General features: G+C 44.2%; 1 protein-coding gene across 4 annotated transcripts in view; it reads right to left on the minus strand.

Moving 5' to 3' along the window:
• The window catches only part of TMBIM6 (transmembrane BAX inhibitor motif containing 6), a 60033-nt gene that overhangs the window by 8869 nt on the left and 38140 nt on the right, over nt 1-13024 (minus strand). For all 4 annotated transcript variants that reach the window (XM_068267705.1, XM_068267706.1, XM_068267707.1 and 1 more), the window contains exons 2-7: nt 11062-11151; nt 5202-5310; nt 3650-3770; nt 3257-3305; nt 1487-1584; nt 1318-1397 (exon numbers count right to left, since the gene is read on the minus strand). In XM_068267705.1, coding sequence (XP_068123806.1) covers nt 1318-1397; nt 1487-1584; nt 3257-3305; nt 3650-3770; nt 5202-5310; nt 11062-11117 — 513 coding nt within the window. In that variant the 5' untranslated portion in view covers nt 11118-11151. The remainder of the gene's footprint in view (nt 1-1317; nt 1398-1486; nt 1585-3256; nt 3306-3649; nt 3771-5201; nt 5311-11061; nt 11152-13024) is intronic.

A 13024-nucleotide genomic window follows, 5' to 3' on the forward strand; every position in this document is an offset into this window, starting at 1 on the left:
CACAGACACGGGAGACCATACAAATTCCATGCAGATGTTGACCTGGCAGGGATTTGAACAGGGGACCCAGCGCTGCAAAGCGAAAGCACTAACCACTATGCCACCGTGCTGCCCAATGGCTGCATACTTTGTACTGCATCAAGTGGCCAACACTAGCAGAGGCCAAATTACTACGGATTCATTCTTGATTAAATGTGATCAAGATAAAGTGGGAATAGGTGATAAAATCAGTTGCTGCTACCCAATCAATTTGTGATCAAAGAGTGACTGATCACTAATCAGGCCACTAATATTATGCATCCTATATAATAATTAGCAAGTGTCCCTGCGTACATGCTGAAACGTTCTGCGCAGTTCAGCAGGCTGTAACGCTTCTGCGTGTGTCCCTGTGGTTGCTAGGGCAACAGGGACGCACAGGACAGAGCTGGGAGGATGACGTGGCGGCTCTCGCGTTAAAAAAAAAATAAAGGAGGACGACGACGACAGGGCCAGTGGGGGTGGGGTGTGTGTAAGCGCGGACGTGCGTGCGCACTGCTTTTTCGAGGAGAGCCAGAGTGGGGGTCACGGCCAGAGCCTAGTGTCCATTTTTAAACGGGCCTTAGGCCTCCTCGATATAACATTTGAAATTACTCTTTACAGAATACATTGAAATAGTTGTGTCACTATTTCAAAGAAGCTCACAACCCAATGTCCCCACCATACTCCTATATTCTTACTATAGTCTAGGGCCAATTAACCTAAGAGTATATTTTAGGTATGCGAGATGACACCAGAGTGCCTAGAGGAAACCCAAGTAAATGTGGAGAGAACACTCAAACTCCAAGCAGATAGTCATCTGGCTGGGGAGTGAAACTGGGACTCTCGTGCAGCAAGGCAGACATTAATTACTCTCTGTGCTGCCATTGACACATGCGTAACTAGCTTAAAGTGGACCTGAACTCTTGCACAAGACAGAAGGAAAACAGAGAAATGCACCCTGTATGAATTTAGAGTTTAGCCTGTCTAATTCACCCTCATCCGTGACTAAGCACAAGTTGTAATTTGATCTCTCAGCCGTGTCAGCTCATGCATCTCAGCAGTCCTTGGCAGATCAGCTAATTTGTGTTAACCATATGGCTGCTTCCATGAAAGCAGGGAGTAGACACACTGCAGATTTATTGCAGGATGTCTATCAGCTGTAACAGACATGTTTTTCTTTAAAGGTTAATATGTAGCTTATCTTTTAGAGCAGAGAGGAAGTTCTGAATTCAGGTCCGGGCACACTGAGTTATACTTTAATATTTCATACTATTTTACTTTAACAATGCAGAAACTCACTTTTAAAAGCACAGTTGACCCAATGAATAAATTCACCAATCCAGAGAGGAGGAGGAGACTCAGGACAGACATCAGCATACCTGTATAACACACACCAAATACATGTTGAGAACACAGCTTGTAACAAGGCAGAGAATATGTAGTGACGCGAAACACCAGCAAGGCTTACCTCCCAAATACAGGAAGCTGCGTCTCTGTGCATACAAAGCACTTAGTGAGAAGCAAGTAAAGATCACCGCTGTGGCCAGGAAAGCAGTTGGAATTATGCTACATGAAGAAAAAAAAAAAGAAAGGAAATTAGTCAAAAAGCTAAACCATAAGATAAACAATTGAGAGTTTATATTTGCTTTACTATTGAAGTATAACTTAAAGACCAGCATGCTTTGCAGATACAGGAAGTGCTTTCGTCACTTCCCATACAGGTGCATGTCTGCATCAAATTCTGTCACAGACCCCTCACCAACCTTACACACTGTGGTGGATAGCTAGCATAAGGTGACTTCAGCCACAGCAACTTGCAAATTAGCTGCTTCATAAGTAGCAAAGGATTTGCAAGGAAAATATTCATGCATTAACTATATCCCTTTCTGTTTCCTACCAATAAATGGTTGTGATGAGGTAACCAACCATGACAGTCAATAAGGTAAGTACACCACAGAATTTGTGTGTTGCTATAATTAATGTAACCCAACAAAAAGTGCACACCATCCTTCCTCGTCTCCAAGTCTGGCTAATTTAGTATTTTGTCTAGTCATGGAGAGGAAACAGAGTGTCCATTTATCTGGGTTTGTTACACCTCACCCAAGGCAAAGTTACCTAAGGTACGCACAGAGAGAACTCTGCTGAGGGAACTCAGAGAATGCTGAATCCACATACCTATGTGTGGTGTTGAAAAGTTTGGCTTTTGGCAAAAGTCAACATTTTCAGGCCTGCGGCAATATTCCCCCCCCCCCTCCTCTTGGTGCATCCACTCACTTAAACCACTTAAGGACCGCAATGTTAAACCCCCCCTACCAACCTCCCCCCCCCTTTGTTGGTGCACTAGGCTGTGCAGGCTTTTCAGCCTCCTGCACAGCCCAGCTATGGAGCCCAGCGATCGGACTCTCCTCCTTTTTTTGTCCCTTAGGGGACATGCCGCTGGAGGTGTCCCATCGCTATGGCCGTTATTTTTTTTCTCAGCCTGTATAGACTGTTTATCCTTCTCTCCTCCCCTCGGTGAAGAGACTTGAACAGGACGGCGATCAGTCCTGTTCCGCCTCTCATAGGCATCAGCCTATGAGTAGACGGCAATCCCCGGCCGATCAGAGGCCAATCAGAGGCCCGGGATCGCCGATCTTGTACAGCGCTGCCGGAGACCGCAGAGCTGGGCGGACATTCTGCCGACAGCCTGTGTGTACACGCTGTCGGCAGACTGATAAGACAGAAACAGTTTTAACAGTCTGCCGACAGCGTGTACACATGTGCTACTGACGGCAGAATGTCCACCCAGCGGGAGGGTCTGCCGGACCCGTCGTTTGCTACAGTATGGCGTGTGTACGCGCCTTTAAATTGCAAATAACAAACTTCCCCTTTCAAATAAGGTAAGGACACTGACCAGATGGTCCTCTCCCCTCCCTTTCAAGAGTTAACACAGTGATGTAATCCTGTGGAGTGAGGTCCCAATTATGTAACACTTTGCACAAACAAGATGGATTCCAACTAGCAAAAAAGTAGATACATTTATTAGCACATAATGCCACACTAGAAAAATTAACTGGAGTAAGACTGGTCGCCAAGTGTAAAGCAGCACCTTTCAATTCTTTCCAATAATAAAGCAGAACCGGTATCTGTCACTGAGCTCCTGTCTCCTGAACGCTAATGTGCTAATGCTAGAATTTTACATTCACATTGACAGACCAGTAAAAACTTATTTAAATCAAAAATTTGAATATGTAAATACCTGGGATCTACAGCCAAGCAAAGATTCAAAGCAGGACCCAAACCAATACCTAAAGCACAAAAGGGAAAAAACATTTCAATACACAAATACTTTTGCTACAATATTTTATTCATCTTTGCATTTCAGTCTTGCAAGTCATCCTCCTCCTCTGCAAGATGAAAAAACTCTCACATGGATGGTCTAGAGCAGCAACCAGACCACTAGTTTATCTAATTACATTTATCCAATTTAGGAGTGTCTAAATATGTCACAGGAATGTGTTGGGCAGACAATCCATGTCCTGGCACTCTTACAAGAAAGCTAATCCTAAGCCTCTGTGTAGGGCCACTGCATATCCAAGCGGTCTTCAAATATGCCTAAAACTAACAGGAAATGATGCGAATCCTTTCTTACCAGAGAAGAAGGCAAATCCAGCCAAGATTCCCAGGCGTTTCTTCTCATTCTCTCTACTGTGAGGGGTAAGCATCAGCCACACCATCATGCCTAGGGATCCAGCGAAGGAAAAGAAGTTGCTCTGCAAGATGGATGCCAGAGATGCATGAAATAGTCACCATATTTGGCAGAAAGACAGAACACATACTTCAATAATGTAAAATATCAAATAAACTGACTGGACATAGCTTTAAAGTGGACCTGAATTCTTCCACAGGACAGAAGGAAAACAGAAATGCACCCTGTGTGTATTTAGAGTTTATCCCGTCTAAAGGTGCGTACACACATGCGACTATAGTCGTTTGTAACGATCGTTCCCCGATCTTTACCAACGACGATCAGTACAAAAAACGAACCACTGACTATTAAGGCAAACGACGAACAAGCCAAATCGCTACAAAAGAAAGTTCTGTCTCGGCGGATTTTTTCCAACGACGATCGTTTGCAAAAGTAGTACATCGTTGGAAACGATCGTTCGTACTAGGCTTGACATGCGCATTTCACTATTTCTCCATGAAACTTCTCATTTTTATGCGCAAGCGCAATAGTTGCTTTACGTGATGTAACGTTCGTTATAACCATCAGATCGTTACACACATTTTAAAACTAACTTTACTTAGGTCGTTCTTTCATCAATTAAAAGTTTGTTCGTCGTTCTCAACGATCGTTGTCGCATGTGTGTACGTAGCATAACTCCCTCTCATCTGCGACTAATTACTGTAATTTGATCTCTCAGCTGTGTCAGATGGCTGCCTCGGTTGAGCAGCTATTTTGTAAACAGAAGATATTAACCCCATGTCTGCATCCATGAAAGCAGGGAGTAGACACACTGCAGAATTATTGCAGGACTTGCATCCACTGTTCTTTAAAGGTGATTATGCTGTTACCTTTTTTAGCGCAGAAAGGAAGTTCTGAGTTCAGGTCCACTTTAATTTAGGCTCATGAACAAACATGGGGTACAGAATACAGACAGTGGTATGCACCAAATATAAACATTTCTACATAATTCAGGCTTGACATAGTAATTACAGTGACAAATGTAACATGAAGCTAAAATGTATAGAAAATGCCACTCAAGGTGGACATACATTACTTCTTGTGCGGTCGATTTGATCAACCAATTTGTTAATTTTATCGGATGGAGGAAGAAATTGATTATGGTCCATTCTGCTTGATTGATGGAAAATCGGCGTGGCGGGTAGCGGCGAATCAGCGGCGATCGCATACCACACGCAGCTAGCAAAGTGCTAGCTGCGTGTAGGGAAAAAAAATTATGAAAATCGGCCCAGCAGGGCCAGAGCAATCCTCCTGCGCGAGTTACCGGCAAGGAGGTTAATATGCTGGTAAAGAAGCACTCAGTCTGTAGGTACAACCTGCAGAGTGCCTTCTTGTATAATTTGTCCAATGTATGTGATTACATAGTCTGTATAATGTATACTGTGCTTTACCTTCTCTGTATAAAAGTATTGACATCTCTAATATACCAGAACAAATAGTGTATGAAGGTGCTCACCTGCATGAACTGGAAGACCACGTTGACATAGGCACCAGCTGCAGCAACCAGCAGGCAGAAGGTAAAGCTGGCATAGACCTGCTTCAAATGCTGCTGTGTGCTGGGAGAACTGAAACATAATGTAACATGCTTAATTACTCTATATGCAGTTTTCATTTGCTAAAAATAAAACAAAACTGATCATTGGATCCACTGAGATAGTGGTATACATTTCTGCACCACAGTTAAAAAACTAAATTATCAAAGGTTACTCATATACAGTATATACACAGTATATAAGCACAGGGTAACAACGAAGTAAACTGTAATCAGAATTGTCTAGTCTATAAAATGTAAAGTACTGTAGTAGCTGGATAGTATACTGGTTAAAGTACCCCCTACATAATGGCTAAATTGTGTAATAACGTGCATGGCGGGCTAGATTACCTTATTCTCTTTTATTGTACAGTTCTGTGTAATGCCTGAAGAAGAAACTTTGTGTTTGGAAAGCTTGCAATAAATCATGTACAGTTAGTATCAGTATCACCGGAATCAAGGTTGACTGGTTTAATGTCTGCATTTCTGCTCCTCGACTAACACCGGCCCACACTTCACTTATTCTCAGTGCGGTTGGAGTTCAGGAATGCGCAGTGCAGGTGCGAGTTCAGGAATGCGCAGTGAAAGAAAACGCTCCAGAATAAGCTCTTACTTCCACAGTGCTCACACGATTCGGTGCTTGCGCAGTTCTCCTTGTGCGGCACCACTTGGGTTAAACTATCTTCGACTGAAACATACCCCCGATGACAAGCAGCTTGATCACATTGAGAATAAAGGTAATCTAGTCCACCATGAGCTCCCCCCCCCCCCCCCCAATTTAGCCATCAGGTCAGGGGTACATTAAGTGCACTGGCTCTGACATACGAGAGGAGGGTTCAAATCTTGGCTCCTCCTATTCAGTAAGCCAGTACCTACTTAGTAAGGACTCCTTGGGCGAAACTCCTCAACAATGCAAGTGGCCAACTGCGCGCACCCTTAGCGGCTGCAGCTTTGAAGCTCTTAGAGTCCGACAGGAGAAAAGTCATGTACAAAAGTTGGAATTATTATTGCTATGCTGATCTAAGAGTATCCTCAGATGCACCACACATTAGTTTAGAAAATGATCACACTTCTGGCAGAAAATTTGGCTGGAATCTAAATTCTAACCCTGGTAACGTTCTGTTGTGCCCAATGCTAGGTACACACCATTCAATTTACCAGCAGATCAACGGGTCCAGACTTATTTCTGTTATGCCCAATCAGCTCCTGATCAATAACAGCATCGATTTTGTGCACTAGCGTTTGGAAAATCTATCCAGTTATCGCTCTGAAGCTGGACATGTCAGGAATAATCGGAATCGTGGTGTGTACATAGCATAACACAGCACAGAATTACTGCTTAGCTGTCCTGTATGCCAATAAACCCAATTCTTGTTCAGAAGAATTAGAATTGGTTTGTTATATTAATTACCTGTAACAATCACTATTGGATCATTTAGGGAGAAAGTAATAGGCTAGTTTCTACATCCTGATTCATGGAAGCAGACATATTGTTAACCTCCTGTGATTTCAAATGGCCTTATCTGTCATCTCTGCCATAGGCAGTCATGTGACACGGGGTAAAATCAGATTACAACTTGTGAGTAGACACACACGAGTGGGAATTAAACAGGCTAAACTCTCTACAGTGTGCATTCCTCTATGTATTTATTCAGTCCAGTGCAAGAGTTCAGGTTCACACTAAGTTACATACACACTCTTGACTTTAAATCCCAATTCCTAATTTTTCCCTCACATCTATACAAAAAAGGCACGAGGAAAAATCGGCACCAGATAATACGAGTTGATTATTGGTAATTTTACTGCTATTCTACTAAATCTCTGTACCCAAATTTTTACACCTCCCCTATGAATGCCTAAACACTAACCAATTCCCATTCCCATTTACTCCTAACACTCAACCCGCTAATTAAATGGCCAAACCAGGCCAGTAAAAGCCCGGAGTTGCTCTTGTAGATGTTATACGTTTTAGATTACTACCTGTAGGCACTGTATCCACAGTGCCGCCAGAGTTCTGTTCATATGTTAACACATTTTGATAACCCTTATAATAATTGTTACTATGATGTGTGACTGTCTGCCCAGTTACATGTCACAATTGATAGTTTATTATGAAAAAAAAAAAAGCCCACAGTTTAGCTACAATGTAGCCAAAATCTGGTGTAGTACTGTGCTCAGCAAGTGGCTGAGTTAGCAGTTAGCGTATTTCCTGCAATTAAAATGGACACCTTTGGCAGCTCCCACATTTCCTCAGCGTCTCCAGCGCCCAAATTGGCTGACCTACCTAAACTGACTTGACAAGGTAACCCCGCCACCTATGAACGGTCTAAACTTTGGGGGCTAATAACTGCCCAACACTCTTATCCAGGAAGTATGGCCATAGACATAACATTAGGTCTATGGCCGTGCCCAGGTCAGGTGCAACACAGGGAAGAGCGCACGCCAAAATGCCCTGGCTGAGCTTAATTACCCTGAAGTGGTCATTTGCAATAGCATTCATTTGAAAGATTAAAAGGCATCAGATTTAAAGTGTTTTTTCACCAAGCAAATCAATGGACACCATTGACTTAAATTGCACCTGCATATCACCACTATTTTAACTTTGATAATAGATGGTATAGTGGCCTTGTTACAGGGCCACTATCACGAAAAAAAGGAGGCAGTCCATCTCCTCATGGGGGATTCTCAGGGTTTTCTTTATTTTCAATAGCATTTCCTGAACAGCAGTTGCAAAGTCTGACAAAATAGTGTGCAAGCGATTAGGGAGGCTGGCATCTACTTTTTCGCGAGAGTGGTCCTTTAAAGAGGAACTCCGGTGAAAATAATGTAATAAAAAGAGTAAATCATTTATACATAATTATTGTAAAAATGAAGCAGTCAGTGTTTGCCCATTGTAAGATATTTTAAATCCCTGATTTACATTCTGACATTTATTACATGGTGACATTTTTACTGTTGGCAGCTGATGTAGCTGCTGCATGGTTTTTTAACAGTTGGAAACAGCTGTAAACAGCTATTTCCCACAATGCTGCAAGGTTCCCAGACAGGAAACTGCCAGGAGTACGTACTCAAGAGTTTCTTGTGGGAGGGGTTTCACCACAATACCAGCCATACAGTGCCCTCTGATGGTCGGTTTGTGAAAAGGAATAGATTTCTCATGTAAAAGGGGGTATCAGATACTGATTGGGATAAAGTTCAATTCTTGGTCGGAGTTTCTCTTTAAGTAAATATGTACAGTAATCAGGGCGTCTACTGTATTATCTGTAATGCATCTTAGAGGGCATTTATTTGTAGTAGTCTACAGTCTACCGTGTCTACAGATTCCCAAAAGTTACACAGTTCCCGCTGGGCACTGAGGATGCTTCAAGAGACTCTGAAGCGAGAATAAATCTCGCTTCAGAGCTCATAGTTAGCAGGGGCATACGCGCCGCTAAACGGGAGTCCCTTCACCTCCAAACCCCCCACTGCGACACTTGGTCGCAGGCTTGGTCGCTCCTGGAGGCAGGGCTAACGGCTGCAGCCCTGCCTCCAGTCGCGTCTATCAGCCGCGCATCGCCACCTCTACCCCGCCCCTCTCAGTGAAGGAAGACAGAGGGGCGGGGGAGAGGCGGAGATACGCGCTGACAGACGTGCGTGGGGCAGGGCTGCGGCGGTTAGCCCTGCCCCAACCAGGAAGCCCCCGTTAAGCCGCGGGATAGCGGCGGTTTAGCAGGGGCACACGTGCCCCTGCTATATATGAGGTCTGAAGCGAGATTTATTCTCGCTTCAGACTCTCTTTCAAGAGATCATGCCACAAATGAGTGAATACACAGATTTAGTTAGCTTTCAATTAAAAAAAAAGGCATTTTGCGCGGGAAGGGGGTGCGCGCGTTTGGAGGGGTCAGGCGGCCGGATCCCGTCTGTGGCTGCCCGATTTGTGTCCCCCCCCATGGTGGCAGGTGCCCCCCCCTTCTGCCCGCAGCCTTCACTTACCTTCCAGACTCCAGCGATGAGCCGCATGGGACCCTCTTCTCCGGCCGGCATCTCCGTTCTGTCTGACGATCAGTTCCGGGTCGCGGCTGGATGACGTCATCAAGCCGGGACCCGGCGTTGACGTCAGACGGAGCGGAGATGCCGGCCGGAGCGGAGGGGAGTGCCGATCGTCGCGGGAACAGCAGGGAGGTAAGTGGATCCTCTTCTTTTTCCCCCTGCCGCCGCAGCTGTCAAACTGATCACTACGATCCGACGGCGATCGTAGTGATCACGCGATGGCTGCTGATCACTCGGGGGAGATTTTGGCTGTCATATAACAGCTTAATCTCCCCCTCCGGGTGTGCACGATCGCGTCAGGAGCGGAAATTGCGGGCCGGCGTAGATTCTACGCCGCATCAGGCTAGAACAGCCACAAGTGCGGCGTAGAATCTAATGCACGTGGTCCCGAAAAGGTTAAATAAGGCAGTGAAACAGGAAGTGGGACTCCGCAGATCTGCTGCAAAATAAATAGAAGACAAAACACTTCTCTAGCTGGGTAAACAACCCCTGTTTGAAACACACTTGCAGGGCATATAAATGTACTGTATATGGTTTCCCCCACACCGTGAATGTCCTACAGAAAAATAAAAAATAATGTAAACGCAACGTACGCACAATGTAATAAGTAGCAAAAACACCCATGGTGTCTCTCTCTCCCCCCCCCCCTTCCAACTGCATACATGCATACACTGAACAGTGGCGAGGCCCATAAGGGGGTGAAGGGGTGAACTGCCTCAATGGTAAATTTCCCTCAGGATGCAAGGGTTCAATGGCTGCATAGTGTTGTGGAGAAAGGAGTTCAATTGTCTATTGGATTTCCAATGGAATTTGATTGTAACAAAAAGATCAAAACTGTACATTGATTACACCTATCTGATCGTGGAGGAATTGATTGCTAAAGCTCTGATACTGACACCTGTAATGTATCCATTAAAATGTAACTGGAAAGAAGAAGAACTCATTATTGCAATATGCTGGGTATACCTGCAGACAATCCGCTCAGACTAGCTAAACAGAAGTATGGCATACTGACACATCTTCAGTCTTCCTCTCATAACACAAAAATGTAAGGCTAGGGACAAACATTTGAATCCCACGCGTTTTCCTAAGTGCGAAAATGCATCTATTGCAACTCTATGGGCTGCATGAAAAACGCAATGGTACTGCATTTTTAGTAAAGTTTAAAAACTTCTGCTTTTCTGCAAGTGTGACCCTAGAATAACCCAGGGGATGCTAATATTTTACTCCCTACTGCCCATCTTGACATGGGATTTTGGCGGCGCTATGAACCCTCTAACCAACAAATTACATTTAGACCCTGTTCACAGAGCGCAGTTGTGTTTCAGAATAATTCTGCATGTCAATTCACTGCATATACAAGTCTATGGGACTGTTCACTGTGCTGTGTTGCAATGGATCACATTATTCTAACTCACTGCATGCAGGTTCTGAATTAACTTCTATGGCCAGTCTCCATTGCAGTTCACACACATTTTCATATGTGCATTATGCAACTGACCACTGTGAATCCAGCCTTAAACTTCCAGAAAGAAAAAAAAAACCCACCACACAGCTGGTTGAAAACTGAAAAGAAAGGCACTTCTCTAAAATGCTTAAGCTTGAATATGTTGAATGAATCATTAAAATAAAGTTACCCTTTAAGCAGTGCTGAAGTGTATCACTCTCAAAGGACGTGACATGTTCAGTTGCTGCTCAGTGTCTCAGAATTATGCAAATAACATCAGAATTAATGTGTGAAAAAAAAATCACTTACATTTGTGAAAACTTGAGGAGAGCTTTGAAGTCAATATTCCGGTCAAGAAAATCCATGTTGGAGCTGTGTATGAAACCTTGGGATGAATAGCTGCAGAAGAAAACAAACATTAGGTCAATTGCTTGACATGCAGCCAATCACTGCACATGTTATATTATATAACCCAGTGGTCTCTGTACCAGAGTTTCCAGATAGGTCCACCAACACTCTACAGCCACAAATAATTATATATATTAAAAAAGTGGTCATACTACTGTTTTACATTATGCAGACTACAACTCAAGTGTGTAACGCACAGGGAGCATATATTTTTCTTAAAATGTATCATAATCACAGAAAATGAAAACAGGTCCAACACAAACCAACAAATCTGTTTTGGACGCATTTACCCTGCAATGGCCACCAGCAATGATGTGAGAGTGAAGTCAGACTAGAGCTATGAGCGGAGAGGGAGTGATACACACCTGTCTGTGGAGGCTGCCTTAGTGTAATGATAACATAAAGGTTCAGCATTGTGACTCACAGACTCAGAGTCACCCCAGGGACCTCTTGATCTAGATGGTGCAATTATTGCAGGCCGTTGCGAGGAAATCACAGGCTTAGGCCTTTTCCACAGAGAACATGCACTGTGTTCTATGTATGCTGAGTCCCGCCCTGTGACATTCATTAATACTGCTAATGATTTCCCTTGGCAACACTGACTGCACACATATAGCAGGGGAATGATAAATTGATACTTGTATTAAAAAAAAATGAAAAAATCTCTGCTGGCACAGATATGTAGGCATGCATCAGAAAGATGAAGGGGGCACTTGGTGTAAATGCAGCAGGTTTAAAACATACCGTACTTTTAACATAAGAAAAAAGTTAGATAATGACCTCAGTAGAGGGAAGCCTCTGGATGCTCCATGACACCTCAGCTGCCGGTCAGGACTCCTCTCCTCCTCATGGCTGCGCTCCTCTCCATGAACGACCACAGCCACACTGCACTAGCACACGCATGGCCACACTGCACTAGCACACGCATGGCCACACTGCACTAGCACACGCATGGCCACACTGCACTAGCACACGCATGGCCACACTGCACTAGCACACGCATGGCCACACTGACACAGCAGCATGGAGCTGTTCAGACGCAGTTATCTGTGCAGTGCGGCTGCACTCGTCTATGCCGGGGAGCATGACCACGAGCAGTCCTCAACTTTAAAGATCAACTGTAGTGAGAGGCATATGGAAGCTGCCATATTTATTTACTTTTAAACAATACCAGCTGTCCTTTAAATGTGGAAGATTTTCTGAATGTCCCAGTGCAGCCCCGGGGTGAAGGAAGACCAGGGAAGTGTCTGGACCATTCAGAGGCTACTGAGGTAAGGAAATAACTTTCTTCTTTTCTTTATTACAGGTAACCGTTAAAGTGTACCCGAGGCGGAATGTGTTTAATATTTTGGACACAGAGGCTTGTAATGAAATCACAAACATGCCTCTGTGTCCTTACTGCTCTGTTGTGGGTCCCCCCAGCCGCTGCATTGCCCCCAGAAATTGCTGACAAGGAGCTTAACCGGCAGCTTGAGAAGGGAAGGGGGCATTAATTGTAGGAGAAGGACGCATGTAGCATGCCCTCTCAGGTGTATAGAACGCCTCTTTCCTGCACTGCCTCCTACCGCTCACTTTCTCGTCCCCTTCTTGCTGCTTCCCCACTTCTCTTTGTTCAATGAGGAGAGCAGAGGGGGACCTGCAGCTTCTTTAAAGCGGGAGCCGGCTCAGGTTCTCTTAATGCAAACTTGAAGAGACGTGCCATGATAAGATAAACATATGTCTATATAGTACTAAATCTACTAAGAAATTGTCAGAAGTCCCTTTCTGTTTTCCAGTACAGCAAGAGTAAAAGAAAGAAAAGAAAAAAAAAAAAAAGGAGAGAACATGTTTGTATCTATGCAAATGAGCTCAGTTAGCTGAAGCA

Source organism: Hyperolius riggenbachi, chromosome 2, assembly GCF_040937935.1.
Source record: "Hyperolius riggenbachi isolate aHypRig1 chromosome 2, aHypRig1.pri, whole genome shotgun sequence".
NCBI lineage: Eukaryota > Metazoa > Chordata > Amphibia > Anura > Hyperoliidae > Hyperolius > Hyperolius riggenbachi.